Here is a 22200-nt window from a genome sequence, read left to right on the forward strand (position 1 = left end):
CCATGTCCCTCAGCGGTCTAGCTGGGACCAGTACTGTTCAATATCCTTATTAATGACCTACAGTGGGATTCAGTGCACCCTCAGCAAGTGTGCAGATGACACCAAGCTGGGTGGTGCAGTTGACATGCCTGAGGGATGGGACATCACCCAGAGGCACCCTGTCAGGCTTGAAAAGTGGGACGATGTGAACCTCTAAGTTAGATAGTGGTGTTGATCTGCTTGAGGTAAGGAAGGCCCTACAGAGGGATCTGGACAGACTTGGATTGATGGGCCAAGGCAAATTGTATGAGGTTCAACAAGGCCAAGTGCCCTGGGCCAGGTCAATCCACATTATCAGGAGTCTAGGGAATGAAGGGATTGAGAGCAGCTCTGTGGAGAAGGGTCTTGAGGATGCTGGTGGACCAAAAGAAAAAAGAAATGAGACATGAGCCAGTAAAGTGTACCTGTAGCCCCAAAAGTCAACTGCATCCTGCACTACACCAAAAGAAGTGTGGCCAGCAGTTTGAGGGAAGAAACTCCCCATTCTGCTCTTGTGGGATCTCACCTGGAGTTCTTTGTTCAGCTCAGATCTTAGTACAAGATGTGGACCTGTCAGAGCAGGTCCAAAGGAGGGCCACAAAGTGGTCAGAGAACTGGAACACCTCTCCTATTACTTTCTAGTCCTGCTAGCCACATCACTTCTGATACAAGTCAGGATGCTATTGGTCATCTTGGCCACTTGGGCAAAGTGATGTTGACCAACACGCCCAGGTCCTTCACCACTGGGCAGCTTTCCAGCCACTCTTCCCTAAGTCTGTAGTGTTGCATGGGGTTGTTACAACCCAAGTGCAGGACCTGACACTTGGCCTTGCTGAAACTTATACAATTGCCCTTGGCCCATCAATGCAAGTCTGTCCAGATCCCTCTGTAGAGCCTTCCTTACCTCAAGAAGATCAACACTTCTGTCTAACTTGGTGTCACCTGCGAACTTACTAAAAGTAACTGCAGATAAGAAAGTAACAAGTTGCTCAGAAAAACTGTGGATGCTTCACCTTTTAACTGTTCAAAGTCAGGTTGGACAGGGCTTTGACAAACTTCGTCTAGGAAAAGATGTCCCTGTGCATGGCATGGGGGTGGTACTAGATGATATTTAAAAGTCTCTTCCAATCAAAACCATTCTGTGATGGCAAGCAGTGGTGCTAAATGCTGTGTAAGTGCTACATGCCACCTTTATGACTAAGGACTACCAAACGCATCTCTACAAAACCCCCATGCAATCCAAAATTGAGTACAGTGAAAGTATCACTTTTCCATGAGGAATATAAAAACCTAAATATTGCTTGGGCAAAAATAATCTTAATTAACTACAACCTGAACTATTTCAGAATTCCAAGTTTCTACACCCAGCAGCAACACATCTCATTCTAAGATGACCTGAATAAAAAAACTCCACCAACAGCATCATAAGTATATTCAGTGACATTTAAATATGGAAACACTGCCTCAATTATATGCTCAACATGCAAATGTCTGAATTCTAAATTGGACTTAAATAAATAAAATGTGGAATTTTGCATATATCTATCAGAAGAAGAGAATAACAAAAATATTATGTTAGTTTCATGGAACCACTCAGGGCTTTTGGTCTTGTTTTAAATAAATTAAATCTTAAGAATCAAACCAAAATAGGACATCTAAATCCTAGTGGATTCATAACAAACCAGAACTGCCCTGGCAAACAAAACCTGCTTCATGTTATTCCTTCTGATTCCCCCACCGGCAAGAAGTTTTTATGAAATGCTATGGAAAAGACAAAATTTCATATCAAAAACACATCTTCAAGTTTGTTTCTCTCGTCAATCTCAAATTCTTGCTTTGTGAATCCAAAAATCAAGAGAAAATTTACCTGAAAAGTACACTATAATACAAGAGGAAAGGAAATTATTGTACTAAGGCAGGAGATCTGCAATTCAAAACTCAGATCATCTTCCTCATAGACATAAAGTTAAACCAGGAGAGACATACTTTACCTGTAACACAGTCATCACTTTGCAGTGACTTTCTGTAGGTGCAGGTTGATCATTAAATAAGGTTTATATCTTTGTCAAACACTCAGCAACTATTCAAACTATTCTTAAAAAGCATTAAAAAAACCCTCAGAATTTATAAACCTGCTGGAAAAAATATTTGTAAAAATCTTAGTATCCCAGTTCCTCTGTTAAAAAAGCCTTTCAATAAAAGAAAAAAAAATAATTATCAGCTTTGCTTACATCACTTTTATTAGGTTTAAAAGAGCTGTTTTTCCAAGAATAAGCCCAGTATAAACTTCTTCCCAAAAACACAATAAACACATTCATGAAAATAAATAACCACTTTACTCTGCCTGCACGTCTTCCAAAAGATTAAGTTATGCAGCCCAAACAATTTTAAGAAGGACTACTTCTACCGTCAAGCAGAGTTTGAATGTGGTTATCAGAGGCTCCACATTCTCTCTGGGCATCTATTCATCAAACTGATGGATCAAAACAAACAAGAAAAACCCCAAAATAATAATACTACTACTAATAAAAAACCCCAAAGATCACCCCCAAAGCCTCTCAAATCTAATCTGAATTTCTGCCTTCTCAGTTTCCTCCCATTACATCCTTGAAGAAAGCAATATGAGCTTCCCTCAGTTTCTCTTCTAAGGCTGAGGAAATCCAGTTCCCACTCCTTAAGTGATATGCTCCAGGCACCTAATCATCTTGTGGTCCTTATCTAGACTTGTGGCAGTATGCAATTTACTTTTATGTATTGGCAAGCCTCAAACATAGTACTTCAGATGTGGCATCAAAACTGCTGAATAGGGAATACCAATACTTTCTGGCTGCTGGCCGCACTCTTACTAACACAGCTCAGTATGTGGCTTGGCCTCTGTCACTGCCAATCCACATTCAGCTTGTCATCCACCTGAGTCCAAAGTCCTTTCCTGGAAATCCATCTTCCGGTCAGCCTGTACTGCTGCATGGGGCTACTTCATCCCTAGTGCAGTATTTCACATTTCTCTTCAGTGAACTTCTCAAGGCTTCTGTGAGGCAGTTTCTCCCGGTCCCACTGAATGGTGATGCTGCCTGCCAGCATACTGAAAAACCTGGTATCACCCAAATGTACTTTGAGATCACACTTCAGCCCATCATCCAGACAATTAAAAGGCATCAAATAGTACTGGCCCCAAAACTGATTCTGGAGGGATGCCACTTGCCATCTCCTACCAGCTGGACTTCGCTTCACCAATCACCATCCTCTGGGTTTGACAACTCAATCAATATTCCACACACACTACAGGTCACTTACCAAGTCCATCTCTCACCAACCTGGATAGAAAGCTACATGGGCACACCATGTCAAAGGCCTTGCAGTCTTACAGACTTTATTTTGCAGAAAGTTATCTCCAGCATCATACTAGATTTTTATTTCTTAGGCAAGGAAAAACCAACAAGACTCTATTGGTATTGTAAGTATTTCTCCTAATAACAAATATAACAAGAAGGATAAAACAAGTAGGGCCAAGAGAGAGGTGGCTATTAAAAAGAAACTAGAAGTATACACCCTCTGGCTTATGCATAGTGACAACATAACTCCAGGCCTGTCCTTTCACAAGTGAGTGAAAGAGATATGGAGCTCATGTGTGAGTCCATATGTACATCCCAACAGAGCTTTGTTGATTTTTCACAGAAGCATTAAAGGAAAAGTTTCATATAACCAGCACAATCAAACCCACTGTCCTCCAAAATCTTGTCAAAATGCTTATACAAAACATCTGCTTTAGCTCACTGGTATTTAAAAGCCAATATATATACAATGCAGATCAATACTGTTTCTTTAGAAACACAAAATGACTGTTTGCTGTACTTCTCAGAAAGAAGTGTAATTCCAGCTGTACTCCTGCAGGACAGGAAACTCATGCTCTAATCTCAGGAGTTTTCCTTCACACTCACCAATAAACAAGTATCAATCAAACCTGACAGAACAGTCTCCAAGACAAGTACTATGGCACATAATATTAACTGAATTCTATAAAGTTTCCCATGAAATACTAAAATATATTACTGCTTTAATGAAGCTTTTTTAGAAAATGCTTAAATTGCCTACCTCTACACCTGAAACAATAATAATTAGCATTCTTGGCTCAATTCTGCCTCATTATTTTATTGAAAGATACTACTACATTCAAAGATGTTATAATCTTTCTTACAGCTCTCTGTAAATTTGTTTCACATCTGTTTCTAAATGTTATTAAAAAAAATTACATTGTTACAAATCACAACAATAGTTATGAAAATTTAATTTTGCTCATTGGAGTGAGAAAAACACACCAAATCAACCAATCTAATTCTACTCTTAATCATTCATCTGCAGACTTCCAGTGACACCATGCTGGATTACAGACACGGTTTTGTGTTCCTCCCCTTTCTTTTTTCTTCAAAAAACTTTTTCCCTTTTACTGCTTTTTAACTACAGAAGATACTTCCACAGGACTCCAATCTAAACTCTAAAACCACCTTTAAGTCATGTCACTTTAAGCAAGTATCTCTTCTCCATCAAGGCCCAAGTTCCTATGACCACATGGTACACACCCTGTCAGGAGTTACCTGAATAGCATACTGAACAGAAAGCACCAAAGAGCACTTTCACTTTCCTAACTGATGAGCAAACATGAAGAAGTCCATTAGGAGTTCAAAATAACAAGCAGTACTTCTGTAAAAAAACATATGAGCTACCAAAAAACTACTAAGTACTTTAAAAAAAGTTGCCTGAAATGAACACAAAATCTCAAAAGACAAAGGTAATTAATCTGCCATGACTGAGACTTTGAGCTACCAGTGAATACTTTTTTGTTTTTCCTCATATCCGTCACATTTAGGTAAAAGAAGATTGCTTGCTTGTTATAGCTAAATGTTTCGACTACTATCAAATGAAGGGTAAAATCAATTACATCCTAAATGAGTAAGTACTGCACCATGTAAATGTAAAAGCACCCTCAACTGCATTTTTTTAAAACAGGTTATCGTAAATAGAGGATGCTGCTGTCAAGTCTCCTTCTTCATCATGATTTAAATATCATGATCAGAAGTCACCTCAGCCTCTCTATTTTAGGATGCTCACATACCCATTTTTGTGGCATAATATGCCATTCAGCATAAAATAGTAGTAAGTATCCTGATTTTTATTTACTAGACCAAAAAACTTTTCTTAACTTGTTCTTTCAGGATGGTCTGCTACCAAAAGCATACTTCTTTGAAAACTGAAAATTGCTTGTGGTCTATTACGCAAGAACCAGCTCTTAAGTACATAGGTCTTGATGATGCAAGACTGTTTCTACTGCCATAAGTAACAGATTACAAGGTTAGGAAAAGCTGGTTTCAAGTCTAGTGCTGGTGAATTCTTGTGGATTCCCACTAAACAAAGTTTAAAAAATCTATTTGAATTGAAAATAAAGAAGGATAAAAAAATAGATGTTATTATTTACCTGTTTTAATTATATAGAGGGGATGTTTCAATGGAAACAAAGTGACAGAAACAACAGAAAAAAATAATCTTCAGAAACACAAACAAAATCAATCTTAACAGTTTTCACAGTTCACCTGCCACCTTGACAGAACTTTGTCATAGGAAAAGGATCTTGTGCTAGTGTATGAAATCGCTGTAGGTTAACTGCCTACATAGCACTTTCAGTGCAGCACTAGTTTCTACAAACTCATAAGGAGGAATAATTCTGTCCTCTTACCCCTGTCCCCAAAGTCCTTCTCCCAGCAGGTAAAGAAATGCTCACAGAAACGGAATCAGGAAGGGAAAGTTATGAATGGGAAACTGAAAATTATTAATAAAAAAATTAAGGTAACACAAGAAACCCCTCATACTTTCCCCTTTTCCATTTCTCATTGTAGGCAAGTGTCCATGACACAATGAAGAACAGCAAGAAATCTGTCCCCTTTGAGTTATCTTAAGACTATACCAGCCTTGCATTGAGAAAAACAAAATTAATGTTAGGCTAAGCAGAAGCCAAGCAATCATTCTGTCACTGATGTAAGATACACGCATCTGTTACAGGACCAGTCTAGACCAAGAGCCCTTGAAGCTTGAGCAGATCAGCACAGTGAGAAACCAAATGAGCAAGTAATTTCAGGAACAGCGGTTTGGGGTTTTTTTTTATTATTATTTAAAAACAACAACAACAAAAACCCCAAAGAAAAAATAAACATACTTGCAGCCATACTCCACTATACTCATCAGTTAAACGTTGATTAGAAAAGGATGCGTATGACAAGATCTAACTGTCAGAAAGCACAATTTTGAGTTTTCAAGTTTTAGTTGAAAAACAAAATAAAGAATTAACTAATCAATCATTAGAGATGCTCAAGTATTACAAAAGTATAACAGTAAAACAGGTATTGAATAGTAAAATAGGCATCAGAAACAACTGCAGCTATTCTTTATTGTATCATCAGCTTCCAACTGTCCTTTCTTATCTACCAGCCTGCCTAAAGGGAGTTTAAACGTTTAAGCTTAATCTCTGTATCTCAAGACAGCCCTGCAAAACATCTGCTGTTTTATGAGAAAGACTTAAAACTACCTGGTCATGATAACGGAGTTATCCCTTGAGTGCAAAGACATTCGTTCAGCTGGAGCTGGGACACAGTGGAATGGTAATCAAGTCAGTTTTGTGGTGATCCCACATGTGCGCTACTTATTCTCAGAAGAGATGTCATCATTCCCTAAAAATTCCAACTAGCTCATACAGTAATACCAACTCGAGGATGAAAATCAACTCTTCAAAATCTATTTGAGTAACACAAAACATGGAGCTACTGAGGCTATAAAAGCATGTTTGGTAAGAACAAAGAAGAGACTGGATTTTAAGACACTGTATCAGTTATCTGTCTAGACTATCTCAGGATTCCAATTCTTTTTAAAGGAATTAACCACCCGCCTACGTACACAATAATCCATCTCTGCCTATGAATATTATGAAAATCTTCTCCCAGTTTCATGCAGAACAATGACATTAAATATTTATCCATGAGTGTAACATGCTGAAGAAATCAACATGGAAAAGCGTACATACAGATTGCAAATCCTCTTAAATCAGACTTAGACTATAACAATGGTTTTGTTCCCTCCTCTCAAGAGTTGTTTTTTTTTAAATATATATATGTCACTCCTTTAGCAAGACAATGAACCTTAAAATTTGTGTTTATGGATGGTCATTAGATAACACATGCTTTAAAAAAAATATATATATTAGAAAAATATCTTTTAGCTCTTTGGTAACTATGTATAAGATGACTAAACCCAGCTACAAAGACAACAGTGTTTTTGTCTGATGTTAACTGGATGACAAAAACCATTAGCTTTGCCTTTTCAAAGGAAAAAAAGAAGCTTGCAAATTTTCCAAAGTCTTGATAGTTTAACCAATGTACCATGAAACCTTTCCAGTTAATAAACTGCTACATAGCAGCATGTACTGACTATTTTCTTCTTTGATAATAGTACAACAAATGCAAATAAAGTTTGGGTTGCTTGTTTTGGGGGGTGGTGGTGGTGACGTGTTGTTCTTTTTTCCTTAATAAGCCACCCAGAAACACACAGAAGTCCTTCAGAGAAACTTTCCCATGGTTCCTATTTTTTGAGGTATGTCTTTGTATTTTGTTGGCTTTCCACTGAAAACTTACCAAATGCAAAGTCATCAGAACCAGTAAAAATGCCTGCTCTTATTTTTCATCCAAAACTTGTCCCAGAATTGCATCTTACAAAGTCTCCTCAGAAATGAACTTTAGATATATTAGGAAGAGTCACAACTATAAGAGAATATATGTATATATATATATATCAATCCACCCAGCTGAACTAACTACACTTCTGTCGGAGGACAACCAAATGAAAAAAATCAGCAATTGAGTCCAACATCTATTTTACTATGTCAAAAAAACTTGTTGTGTTTATTCATAATTCTCTAATGCCTTTGTGGAAGTAGATAAAGATGTAGACACACAAACAGTCTGTTTCTTTTTTGTCTCCTTCTTTATGAAAAGGTGGTTCTGATCTAACCACTGATCTGAGCTAACCACCAGACTGAGAGGCTATGAAATGGATCTAACTTTCATTAAATCCATTTTATTTCCATACCATTTCTGTTCAGAAAATAGTTCTAGTTCACAAGCTTGTTTAAAATAAAGAAAATAATTACTTTATCCACAAACCAGCTTACAGTCACTGAGATAGGTGCAGGTTGAATTAAGCTAGCTTTAAAATATGGGCTAAGGTACTTCAGGCTGCAGCACCATAACTGCACAGAGCTTGACACTGTCTGCAAAAACCCAGCAAGGGCTTTAACCCACATCCAACATTAAGTTAAAAATCAAACAGCTGCAAAGATGGGATCATCTCTTTTGCCTTAATATAGTGGGCTCAAAAACTGAAGATCAGGAGCTGCTTGAAGAGCTCCTCAGTCATTCACGATGGATGGACAATAGCAGTGGTAGAGCTACAAAACTGTCACTTCAACCAGTTTCAATCCCCTGCTTCACATGAGCGACAACCCCAGGTAAGCAGATGTCCAGAAACTCACTGAGCTGGAAAGTGGCAGCAGCAGAACTGCATAGGCAACCTACAACTACAATAAAGACAGTCTAAGAATTTAATGGGGCACTTCACCTGCCACACTTTAAGCATCTGCATTTCTTCATGCAAATTAATAAAGAAAAATTTGGGAGAGTTAAAGATTTTTTGCAGTATGTAACAATAGAGTCTATTTATATCTTGTTTTCCATCAAATAAAGCTTTTTCATATTTACAGATAATAAGACAACAATACAAAGCAAGTCCAGGTTCAATTTAAACTGCCAATAGTTTAAAAAGGGCACATAAAATGGTTATATAAACAAAAGAAATTCAAGAAATAGCAACACAAACACTAAAAGCATCCACTATTCTCTATTCCTGATTTATTGCTCTAAAATCAAACATGAAAACTTTGAAAATACATACAATCCACACAAATGGTGCAGAACACTGTGTATTTATCCTTCATTTTTTGGTTTTCTTTGGATGGCTGTTACCACACTCAAACTGCACTGATGTATATCCCAAATCATGAAAGCATCGCACTGTATTCTTACCCTAGAAGTCAACAGTGATGGCAGAAAACATATTTTTACTTAACTCTATGACTGCTATCAACTGTACTAATAAGTCTACTAATGCCTGTACCTATTTCACATAGTTAGGGGGCAGCAATACTGTCAAACACAAACCAAAACAGGTTGATTGAAAAATTTGTAAGACACCATGGCTTAATTACACGAGAAAAAAAACAGTTAACAGTTATGGAAAAGTTACAGAAGTTAATCTAGGTTACATAATTAAAAGAAATAATTTAAAATATAATCTTATAATCACACTATTACGTAGTCAGTTATTGTAAACAATAGCACAGTTTAATTTTTGAACATAGACAGTTTTTCTACTAAGCCAACATTAACTAATTTTAATCTTCTGGTATTATATTTTTATACCCAACTATCAGGAGAACATCATGATTAATATTCTTTCCTTGCATACCAAATGTTTTGCTCATGCCAATACATTCAGCAAAACTAAAAAGACTCTATTAAATGCATCTCTTAGATACACACTGACTCTCAAAGAACTGAAAAATACTTGATGAATTAAGTGTACAACCCAAAACTACAAATAACTGTAATCTATGAAACAATAGGAAAAAACTCTTCTTTCAGCGTCATCAATACCCTTCAACCAAGCTTAGGGTAAGAGAAGAGCTACACAATGTCTTGTTCTAAAGTCATATGGTAGATGCTTCCTTGTAATTGCTGACCTAGTCCATAGGAAACCACACTGAAAACTCAAATAGGAAGCAGTGGACTGATACCCCATAGAAACCAGCTCTGGAAGTTTACCCATTTTCACGCTCCTATTTCTTGATAGCAAAGCAGGATCAACGTTTAAATGACACTCACAATAAACATAAAAAAAACCCAAACACTAAGGCTTCAAAGTCGAGATGCTGAGACTGTATAATCACTTCTGCGGCATTATTTTGCTCCTCTCCTTCCACCACCTACTTTGTTTTCATATAATTTTCCTCACTCCACATTCATCCTTACCTCATTTCTTAAACGAGGTCTCCCTTGGCAGGTTTCCGCAGAGTTCTGCGCCGACTCGATCTAATGAGTGGCTGGGGAAAACCTCTGCGAGCGTTCCCAAACAAAACTCAACCTTCATCTTCCCTCTAAAAAACCCCACCATTCACACTTTTTTTCCTACTGCAGCAACCGCCAGCACCAAAACCATCAAAAAGTACAACAGTAACATGTAAGTTCAGGCAAACTGCTTTACGGACTAATCTTTAAGACGCCAGGGCAGGAAAGCTTTTTCTAACTAGCTCAACCCAAGAGCAAAGTTCCACAATTAAAAGACCAGATTACATGCATGCCAATGTGCCTCTAGCTCCCGTGGATTTGGGCGGGTGGTACTGCCCTGTCCCTGATGCTTTCTCAAAGATAGAAAAAAAAAGACAAAACAGTAAAAATGAACAAACACCACACACACACAAAAAAAAGGGGGGGGGGGGGCAGGAAGAAAATTATGTACCTCTTCGAGGAGTGTGACTGTATTTCTGCAGTTCTGCAGCCGGGTGGTGAAGCTGGAGGTGGTCGGGGAGTTGTAATCCTCTGTGGTCTCGGCGATGAACTCCGACACGGTGATCTGGTCCGGCATGATCCTAGCCCACCGGTAGTGCCCAGAAGGAGCCGAGCACACGGATCCGAGGAAGAGGAAGCCAAGTTTTACGGTGGGAAGGTGGAAGGGGAAAAAAAGAAAAAAAAAAAGAAAAAAAAAAAAAGAGGGAAGATGTTAACAGCCAGCAGAGACCCGCAGCATCAAAGCAGCGGAGGCACAGAGAGAGGCTGAGGCTTCGCCCTTCACCCCCAGCCTCTCCCCCGGCCGCCCCCTCCTCCTCCCGGGCAGGAGGTGACGGCGGGAGAGGCCCCAGCGCCGGCGCTTCTGGCCGCGCTCCGCTCGGCCCCGCCGGTGGGGAGCGCTCCCTCGGCTGGCTCCGCGGCCCCCCGACGGCTGCGGGGACGGGGCCGCCTCTGAGGAGCCCGGCCCCGCCGCCAGCGCTGAGGGGAGGGCGGCAGGAGGGTGGGCGGGAGGAGGCAGGACGGGCGGCAGGAGGCGTCAGGCCCCCACCCCAGCGGGCTCAGCCTCTTTCCGCACCCCGCCCACCGACCCCCACTCACGCCTTAAACCCGCCGCCGAGCACTAACTTGTGCGGGCTCCGGCTGCGCCCCCCGGCCGGAGCGGGGGGGGGGGGGGGAGGAGGAGAGGGTGGGGAAAGACGGGAAGGGCCGGGGGCGGCGGGAGGGGCGGCAGGAGGGGCGGCGGGGGCCGCCGCCGCCGCTGACAGTCCCCGGTGACTGACACGCGCTGCCCGGCGCCCGCCCGCAGCCGTTACGTGGGGCAAGGAGGAAGCGTTCTGCGCAGGCGCGGCCGCCCGCCTGCCCCTCCCCCCCCTCCCCCCAGCCCCCGCCCCGAACCCGCGGAGGGCTCCTCGTTCCGTGGGGGGGGGGGCGGGGAGGGAAGGGGGGCGGTGCCTCTTATTTGTCCTTCTGTTTTATGATTAAAAAGAGGGTTTTGGGGTTGGCCTCCGGCTCTGTGCCCCCCTCCGGCCGGGTGGCGGCAGGGCCCCGCCGGGCAGCCCCTCCGCGTCCCGCCGCTGCTCGGGGTTCTTGCCCCCCCCTGAAGCCCACCGCAGCCAGTCGAAGCCCTTTTCCTTCAAGCCCCTGTACTATGATCTAAAGCACGAAGATAGCACCGCTGATGAAGTCATCACTTCAAGCAATCTGACTCTATAGATTCTTTTTTTTTTTTTTTTTCTTTTACCATCCTTATGCTTAGGTGATTTTTTTTTTTTCAGACGTCCTGCTTTGTGTCCCAGGGACACCCTTGAAGCTGCTATTCCTGACCCGTATTAGTAATCTTGTTCCTGAGCCTTCCCAAAGAGAAGGAGAGAACGGTGTGCGACTGGAGCCGCGCAGCTCCCCGCGCACAGCACGGAGAGCAGCAGCAGCAGCAGCAGCAGCAGCGCTGCCCCGAAACCTTCCCCGCATCCCTGGCATCCTCCTTCGTGTTGTTCACCCATCCTGCGTCCTCTCAGTATTTCTGAACAGCCTAAAATACCCTCTCTCCGTTATTGCATCGTGTAACTCTTGGGAATTGACAGACAGCACTAATGAGCTGTGTGTGTGTGTCCCCCCTCCCTCCCTTTTTTTTTTTCTTTTTAAGTTTAGATTTTTGGGGCCCATATGTGCCTTTGTAAAGAAGACTGAGTCTCAGGGGGCTCAAGTAATTATGGTCATCTGCTGTTTCAGTCTGATTTGTTTAGTCAGACTGTGTTTCCCTTCTCTTTGTATCTGATATTGTCTCTCCAGAAACTCAGAAATTCAGGAATAGTAAATATCCTCGAATCTGAACAATTGAAAATCAACATAATTATACAGCTGTATCAGTTTCAAAGTTTTTGAATGTTCTGTATATACAGACCTACTCCTGCACGACACGACAATACACTTAGGCTTTCATGTGTTTTTTTTATGTAATGAAACTGAAATGCTTCTACAACTCAAAAATAGTTGGGAAAAATCAACAAAAGGCTGTGATGCCTGAGTAGGCATAAAAAAAGGAGATACCTTATTTGTGTATACCCATTAAAAATGATTCGCATGTAGTTCTGCCAGCAAAAATATGACCAATACTCCTGAGAAACAGCCCTGCCTGAACATGTTTCTTTGATTTCCCTGTCTTGGCAGAAGCCCTCCGTATGGCCGGGTGATTGCTGCTGCTGCTGCTTCACGTGATCCAGCTTTCTGACACAAAGCCACGGGCTCCTACGGATGAGCGTTCAACGTCATGAGACTCTGAAAGGTAGAGCAGGCAAGAGGAGGAGGAGGAGGGAGCCAAGAAAAGAACTGTGTGGGAGTTGCACTGAAAAATGGATTTGGGCAGAAAACAAACTGAAGCACGGAAGAAGCGACTTGAGGGGTAGGAAGAAAATCGATTGAGGATCGTTTGTGTGAGCAGCGGAGGAGGAAGAGAGATCAAGAAGATAAAAATGGCTGGTGGTATCCAAAGCAGTTCAGGAAGGAGAGTGAAGACCTGACTGGCGGTTTGGGCCAGGGAAGAGCTGTTAGTAGCATCAAAAAGAGCTGTTTCAGTGCCCAGCCTGCATGGAAATGGGATGGGTGAGGGGCTGGGATAGGGCCTGAGGGCCAAACAGGGTCTCCATGGTCATCCCCTGTAATTTCCTGCAGAACATCGATCATGGGCTGTCACCCAGCTGCTCCTGAGCCAGACCTGTGGTCTGCGGGTCAGCTACGGTGCTCATGTTAGAAGGAGACCTGATCCCTCACTGGCAGATGTCTAGTGAGGAAAAATCCATCACACTGATGGGTAAACTGATTTCATTAACTGATTACTCTCACTCTTAAAGTGGAGTTGTTCCTCTTCAGGCTGAGCTTGAGCACTAGACTTTGGATTGCAAAATAACCGTATCTGCTATCCTAAACAAATACTACCCCAAAGACAGAGGACCTCTTACTACAGACATTTTTTCTTTAATATTATTTAGAGAAAATTTAAACCACAGAATTGAAGAGAATGTTCAACAAAGAAAGGGACGAGGCAGGCCAGGGAAACTGTAACAGTGAAGAGTGGCAGAAATGAAGCACAGCAGAGAGTAACCATAGCTGAGCTTCTGTGTTTCCTCAACAGGAAAAAAAAAAAAAAAGATATTTTAAAATAAAATATTAAGTATTTATGTATATATAAAATAATTAATACAGGTGAATACTGGGAAATAAAAAGAACAGCACAAGGCCTAAAGATGAAAAGGGAAGATCAATAGCTACCAGTCATAATTGCCTATTAGTCTGTTTTTCTGATAGTTTTGAAATTGTTAGCTCTATTAAAGAAAATATGGTGCTCAGTTTGCTGCTTTGAAGCAACATTTCCTCTTTCCCTATATAAATGCTAGTACAGAAAACAGCCCTATGGGCATGACCTCTTTAGGCTTGGATAATGTTCACTTAAACTCACTGGAAGCAAGATTAGTTAATTAATATGATGTTAATAAAAATAAATTATACAACTTGCCTGTAAAAATGTGCTTACATTTAAACTAGTCAGATTATATAACTGTTTCAGATAGCTTTCAGTGGATTTCAGATTTAACCATGTTTCCTGTTTTGAATGTGATCAGTATCTGAGATTCACTTCTAAATTTGTAAGATGCACCTCTCTATAAATTGTCACTAACTGAAATCACTGTTTCACTTCACAAATGTCAGAGAATAATCAGCAGAGTGTGAAAGTTATATTTCACGGCGTCTGCTCTAGTGCTATCTTGGTCTGCGCTAGATCCTGGGGGAGGCTCTGCCACAGCCTTTTTCTCATGTAAGGCTTGCCAGTGGAAGTTATGCTTATCTCACTCCTCTTGGTATTCTGATGTGAATGCATCTCATGTCCATCCTGGGACAAGCTAGTGTGGGTAAGGATCATGCCAGCAGCCCTGTGAAGAACACTTCTTAATGATGATGCACTGCAGCCAAGGAAGTTGTGCTGTCTTGCCATCCCATCCAGTGATTCAGTCTACAAATCCATTTGATTCCCTGGCCTTTTATACTTTGATTGCCAGTTAACAGGAGAGTTAATTACAGCAAGCAGTATTTCTGCAATATTGGTGATAGTCACCATGCTTAGGGAGAGGCTAGGGAACATGGCAACAACAGCACAAACTACTAACACAGGTGTTTTGCAATAACCTGAATAGCAATTGCAGTATTTTCATTTTATAGTACTCTAGTCATATTTAGATTGAGATCAGCATTTTTTTCACAAGAGCCAAGCAGTAGTCATCAGGTGATGATGACTCCTATCATTGCAAACTTTCAAACATTACAGATATGTGCCAGAGGTGAAGAGCCACATTGCACTTGTGTAGCTCTTGCTGTCATCAATGCAATTAACTGTTAAAACCACACAGTGGTGAGGTAGGGAACAGCAAGGTTATCTTTCCACTATTGATAAGGAGGCAGATACAGGAGGCTATGGCCCTGCTGTCCAAATGCAAGGCTCTCTTTTTGGCTGTCTAGCTTTAGTTGTGTAAAGTCAGCTCTTCCGGGTATCAGCGCCTCAGCTGTGCTGAAGCCAGTCGTGCTTCTCCCGTGGGATGTGACTATGCCAGTGGCAGTTCTCCTATGGGATGCGGTTAAGCTGCCTGCAACAAGCTTCCCCTTGACCACCTCAAGGCCACCCTTGCCTGCTGCAGAGATAGGGAGCTCACATATACAAACTCAGGTGTGGTTGCTGCTTGGTTTTTGGAAGCAAGCTTGACCCAGGTCCCTGGCTGTGCACCAAATATGCTGCCAAGCATGCTCAAACAAGCTGCCTCCAGGGCCATTTGCAACCTGTCAGCGTGGCAGTGAAGTGAGTTGTTAGCTGAAGAAAGAAATCAGGCACACATGGCTACTCTGCAGATGACTCCTCTGGATTAGTACAGACATAGTCATGCCAGGATCTCACATGTCATATCTGTTTTGTTTTGTTTATTATTTCCCAAGTATGAAAGAGATTATGCCAGTTGGCAAATAAGTGTTTACACCTGCACTCATTTCTTTACTTCTGGGTTTCCCATCTTGGCTATTACTGCTGATAAATATAGTAAAGATGAAGCATTAGTGTTTAATTAAAACACCAAATTATTGAAATACACATGCTTTTGTTAGTAAATGATATAGTTGTTCTTTTTATGCTCCTCAGCATCTTCACAAACATGGAGAGTATCACCAGCTCAGCAGCAAATAGCAACAGAACTACTGGCGTGCTGAAGCTCATCAGGAAAATATCCTCAGGCTATGCTGCTCTATTATACTGCTATTCTGAATAAATTTGTGGTTTTGTGTTACATTCATACATTTTAGCTAAAAACAGCAGTCAGCACTATTTCCCATCCTCCTTCCTATCCTAACTCACTCTAAGGGATCACTGCACGGCATAAGGCAGCCATGGTATTTGATACCCCATTGTCCTAGTTTGAGCCAGGGTAAAGCCAATTTTCTTTTTACTGATGGTTGGTTTGAGATTCCCTAAGGAAACATCTGTTATGATAAATAGTTGTTGCTACATTTTTATAATTCCATTTTCAGATAACTTCTGACAAAATTAATGGGAAATGCTTATTAAAAGGTATGGCCATAAGTATTAAAATATGCAAAAATATTTCTGAACATCAGCTCTTGTTATTTGAGTGGAGTGTTGGGCTTAGAGGATAAAAGGAGCATCAGATCAGCAAGAATCTCAGCAGGGTGGGTTTGGCCTTTGGTTTTGGACTATCTCTTGTGCTAAAACTCAATAAAATAGTGTTAATGGAACTCCCATAGTTTTGTTTTGAAAAACAAAACACCCCATTTAAGTAAGAGCATGTAATATCATCACTTTGTACTTCAGCAGGAGCTGTTTAGTCAGGAGGAGTTTCACCTCCAGGAGCAGTGTCCTGTCAGAGGACAGTCCCTTTGGCTGACTGAGCCTTGTAGGAGATCTAACAGCAATACATTTTAATCTGCAGCATGTTTACACTTTTAATATCACATAAATATGTGATGTACTCACAGGAAACGGCAAAGTCTATTTTGAACATTGAAGCCTACATCACACATTGTCACTGGTGCTAATTTGCTTGAGGGGAACTTATATGGTAAACTGTGAAGTGTTTCTGCTTGAGAAAGAAGGCTGTTGGATTTTACATTTGCAAACAAATCTTTGAAATTATTGTGGTTTTGGGACAGAAAGTCAGGTAACTTTCCAGTCAAAGAAACATGTTCTTATCTAAATTGTATTGTTGTACACGAAGAAAACCAAAATCCATGTTAATTGTAATTCTGTATTTTTAAGAATCTCTGTCTACTAATATGGCTTATGGACTACATGAGCTGCATCAATAATTTGTTTTGCTGCTGTGACTGTTTTCAATAGCAGGATCAGCTGCTTTCAATTTCAATACTGGCATCTTTGAGCATTTGTCTTCATTTGGTATTTAAAATTAGATAAGAGAACATAAGCAACTGTCTCAGAAACTACAGTATTAGTTTAAAAGCCTCTTAACACTAGCAATAATAGCTTAAACAAAAGGTTCTTTTTGAATTCTTTCAATATTAATATGATAGCAAAAAGAGAACCCATTGTGTTCTCATTGTAAATGACATTTTGGTAACATTAAGATCTTGTGGTTTAACACTGTATTTACCAAATAAAAACATTAAAACTGAACATCAGAAACATTCCACTGAATGATATATCGTTTGCATCTTATTTACTTGAATGCCCTTTGCAAGCAGCTTGACTGAACGACAGATAAACTCAAGTAGCCATCTCAAAGGACAGCTGAAAATAACAGCACTGAAAATGAAGTACAGCATTGAGTTACACAAGATTAAGCTGACTAATCTGCTGATTCAGTTTTGCCTTTGTTTTTTGGTTTTGTCATGCAAGATCAAGAGTCTCGCAGACAAACATGTAATGGCATTCCATGCTCACAGTAACAGAATCGCAGAATCACAGAATGTTAGAAGTTGGAAGGGACCTCTGGAGATCGAGTCCAACCCCCCTGCCAGAGCAGGACCACCTAGGGCAGGTCACACAGAAATGCATCCAGATGGGTCTTGAAAGTCTCCAGGGAGGGAGAGTCCACAATCTCTCTAGGCAGCCTGTTCCATTGCTCTGTAACCCTTTCAGTAAAGAAGTTTTTCCTCATGCTGAGGTGGAACTTCCTGTGCTCTAGCTTGCATCCATTGCCCCTTGTCCTATCACAGGGCACGACTGAAAAGAGATTGGCCCCTCCTTCTTGACAGCTAGCCTTCAGATACATTAATAAGATCCCTTCTCAGTCTTCTCTTCTCTAGACTAAGGAGTCCCATGTCTCTCAGCCTTTCCTCGTAAGGCAGGTGTTCCAATCCTTTAATCATCCTCGTAGCCTCCGTTGGACTCTCTCAAGTAAATCCCTGTCCCTCTTGAACTGGGGAGCCCAGAGCTAGACACAGTATTCCAGGTGGGGTCTCACTAGGGCAGAATAGAGGGGGAGGAGAATCTCCCTTGACCTGCTGGACACAGTCTTCTGAATGCACCCCAGGGTACATTGGCCTTCTTGGCCACAAGGGCACCTTGCTGCCCCATTGATAACTTGTTGTCCACCAGGGCTCCAAGGTCCTTTTCCGTGGAGCTGCTTTCGAGTAGGTTGGCTCCTAACCTGTACTGGTGCATGTTGTTGTTCCTTCCTAGGTGCAGGACTCTACCCTTATTCTTGTTAGACCTCATTAAGTTCCTCTTTGCCCAGCAAACAACAAGCAAGGGGCTGTTCCCCAGCAGCCTCTGCATCCTCCAAAGAGAAAAACAGCAAAATGCTCACCAGCAGCAAGAAGCCACAGGCTAAGGAGAGGGAATGCATGTTCTTTTTTGTTGTTGTTGTTGCAGGTGTGCTGAATTTGGTATTTTTTTTTGCACGGAGGTGTTTTTGTTAGAGATGCTCATTTAAGAAATCTTACTTCAGTTCATGGGAAGCATAATACTGCGTGGGTTGGGAGAGATCAGATTCAAATACAGCCCTTAAAACATCTACAGAATATAAAAACCCAGCAATATATTCTTCTATAGGGACTCCATTTTGGACAGTCCAAAGATACCAGACTCTTATGAATGCTGAAGGTAAGAAAACTGCCTGTGGAGCCTCTGGCAAATTTAACCCTTGCCCACCGTGCACGTGGGAGCCTGTTCATTCCTCATGGAGAGTCACTCAAGGACTGCTGACCCCATGGGAGCTGCTTTCCCAGTAGTATCCACCATTGCTGGGTCGATGAGGGTGAGGACCAGCACAAGGGAAACCTGTGTGTTATCCTTGCATTCCTGACCCTGAGTGAATCCTTGGAGGACTGCTGGGAAGGCAGGGCAGACACATTAGCATAAGAGCAGGCCATGCCAGTAAGTTTGCAAAGCACAACACAAAGCAAATATTTCATGAAGGGGTACACTGACTGAAACAAGAGAAATAAGAATCTTTCCAAAGCAGGAATAATAGTAGCTGATTATTATTATTATTATTATTATTATTATTATTATTATTATTATTATTATTATTATTATTATTATAATATGAGAAATAGCAGTGACTAAAATAAGAAAGTGATACTGCAGAAATGAACATGTTGCAGGGCAGCTGGCATAGCAGGCTCTCCAAAATAAAAAGAGAATTAAATAAAGCCTCAACCCGCACTGCAAACATTTCAATATTTGGAAACGATATGGCTGTGTCATTATCCTTCACATCTCTGGTTCTACTTAAGCTGCTAACTGTATGCTGATGGCAGCGTGCGTCTTGCCTGCAGTGAAACTGGAGGTTCAGGCCAAAATGAACCTGGGAAGCAGCTTGAGAATGAAATAAGGGCTCTGTAGACCTGGGACTATGGCCTTGAGCTACCATTCATGGCTGTGCATAATGCATTTGATCTCTGTGTGCAACATTTCTTTATCTGTGAAATGCAGACAGTTACATTTATTTTTCAAGGTGAAAGCACACTGGCCTTTTCCAGCTGACTAGTGCAATATCAGAACTAAGTATTTTTATTATACATTTCATTGTAAGAGTTTCAAAAAATAGCTGAAGGATGAGAAGGGGTTTCAGGCCAAATAATTTCATCAGCATTTTATTGGATAAACAAAAAGGACTGGGAGGTAAATGAAAAGGTTGCTTTCTACTAGTTGTTCATGATGTGAAAATATAAAGCAGACAGATCTGGTTTTATGAGGGTATTTTTTTATTTTTCCCCTCTGTATTCTGAATGTATTAACATTAGAGCAGAATTTAGTGGAAGAAGAGGGACTGAGACTGAGACTCCATCATGCTAAGCAGAGACACAGAAGCAATTTGTGACTTTACACAAGCTTTCCGGAGACACAGTTTGCACATATGCAAGTGTATGGGACTGCTGAGTTGAAGTTCAAAAGCTGGCTTATAGTGTTGACTAAGCACACTTAATTTCTTATTTTCCTAAGTAGCATCTTGTTAGGGAAATGCTGAAAATAAATCTGCAGATGTTGGATGTTATAAAAAAGTTCTTTTCAGCCTCCGAACTTACTAACACATCTGCATTTCCCTTATACTAACCTCTGTATTCAAGGATATGTTACTTGGCCAGACTCTAGACTTGAACTTAACATAGTGAATTTTCCATTTTTGGGGTTTGGTGGTTTTGGGTTTGGTTTTTTTTTTTTCGGGGGGTTGTTTTATTTTGGTTTTCGTTGGTTGGTTTTTAGAGTCCTTTTAAAACCCAGGATAGCAGACAACCATCTGGAAGCTTCTGGAAACTGTTCTCTGTTGGATCAGTGTTCACATTGTGCTAATGAAATCAAAAGGTCTGGAATGTCAGTCTAGAAGTTCATCATAGCAACTCCTCTCCATGCCTGCTCATTTGTGTCTGCTTTTAACCACTGAAACTGAACTTGCTGCTGCCTAAGTTAAATCTCTTTCCATTGAAGTGGGTGATCATCTGCTCATCTGTCCTCCCTCTAATGATTTTTTTTTTACTGCATTGTTGATGCCAGAAAATTTGAAAGGGGGGCAAGAAAGGTGTCTAAATTCTTCAGTTCCTTGGAATTGTGTGGGAAAATAAAAATAAGCAGAGGAGAAAGATGTTTATTGCCCCTATGGATAGAAAAGTCTCATCCTCATCTTATTCTATATCAAGATAATTGGTGAAGGATAAAGATCCTGAAAGTGTCCCAATCATTGGAAAAGTTTCACTGATGGTTTGTACCTCCTGGGGACCTACAGTCAAGACCCAAATCTGTAGGAAATCAGGTTTCATTAATTTCTGTGATCTCACCACTACTTATTTGCTTTTTGGTGGTTGCGTTTTATTTTATTCCTCCCAGAACGTCTAGGAGCAGTAGGACATAAAAACTTAAGTGCTGTTTCAAAATCAAACAGGAATATCCAGACTAAGAGCTTCATACTTTTCAAAAGATGATTGTTTAACTTCTGAACTCTTGCTTATTTAAGGCATCACAGACTTAAAAAGGGAAAATATGCGTAACCATGTGACAAAGCAAATTCACCAAAGGAAGATTTATTCGGTTTTCAGATCAGCAGCAGTGATTCACCCTTTTGGCTGGGCTGGAGCACAATATGGTCAACAATTTTCCCCAGGGAGGAAGAAAAGATGAAAGTCCCTCACTGCTGTGATGGCCACGCAGGGAGCGGTGACCTGTGCCAGGGCAGCTACAGCCAGTGCACCAGGTACAGAGAAAACTTCAGCCTTAACAGCCAGTGTTGTTGATGTAGGGGGTTCAAGTCAGGCAATCTAAATGTAGCTTTTAGTAGTTCAGTGAAACACAGTAAAAGCTTTAAAAAAAAGAGCACTCACCATCCAGAGACTGAATAAACAAAAGCATATTTAGACAACTGTGTGCTATTCAGCACTTTACATCACGAGAAAAGAGTCCCTCCTCTTTCAAGCCCCCGCACAAATCTTGCCATAGATTTTTCAGGCTGATCTCAGAGATTTGTTGTTTTCAAAGTTAAAACAACATCAGTTACCAAAACTAGAGTTACAAAAAGTGTCTTTTTTATACTCTGCCCCTGCTCCCAATCCAGCTTTGAAATCTATGAAAGCAAAGCAAACTACGTAATAAGTGTTAGTGTTTGTTCCAGTACTTGCTCAGGCAGTCAATAATTTGTAAAGATTTACTGATTTATTGTTTTTTTGATCCTTGGAAGGATCAATAGGTTAGACTTTCTCTGGAAAACACCCAGTGCAGTAATGTCTGAAGTGACATCAAGCACAGAAGAAAAAAACCCCAAACACCACTACTGGCAGGTATTGCAAATGGTGAAAGCAATTTCTTTTGGGATAATTTTTTCAAAGGTTCTGATCTGCTTTTTTACATTTTATACCAGTTATTTATGTCTTCATTATTTCTTACCGATTCCATAGTGAATCTCTTGAAGAAAAACTTGACAGCCTGGAAGCTGAAGATCTCATGTCTCATCTGTCACGACCAGAAACCTACCTATATGAGGAGAAAAGATCAAATAAGTAAAACTGACCAAAGCTATGGGAC

The 22200-nt window shown here is 40.9% G+C and overlaps 1 protein-coding gene across 5 annotated transcripts in view; it reads right to left on the reverse strand.

Moving 5' to 3' along the window:
* The window catches only part of ASAP1 (ArfGAP with SH3 domain, ankyrin repeat and PH domain 1), a 156174-nt gene that overhangs the window by 113955 nt on the left and 20019 nt on the right, over positions 1-22200 (reverse strand). For 3 of the 5 annotated variants that reach the window (XM_051611203.1, XM_051611200.1, XM_051611199.1), the window contains exons 2-3: positions 22063-22149; positions 10630-10759 (exon numbers count right to left, since the gene is read on the reverse strand). In XM_051611203.1, the coding sequence (XP_051467163.1) occupies positions 10630-10759; positions 22063-22121 (189 nt within the window). In that variant the 5' untranslated portion in view covers positions 22122-22149. Of the gene's footprint in view, positions 1-10629; positions 10968-11303; positions 11332-22062; positions 22150-22200 lie in introns of those variants that run through there. The other 2 variants (XM_051611202.1, XM_051611201.1) reach the window with 2 other exon arrangements.

The sequence above is a fragment of the Apus apus genome, chromosome 2, assembly GCF_020740795.1.
Source record: "Apus apus isolate bApuApu2 chromosome 2, bApuApu2.pri.cur, whole genome shotgun sequence".
Classification (NCBI taxonomy): Eukaryota; Metazoa; Chordata; class Aves; order Apodiformes; family Apodidae; genus Apus; species Apus apus.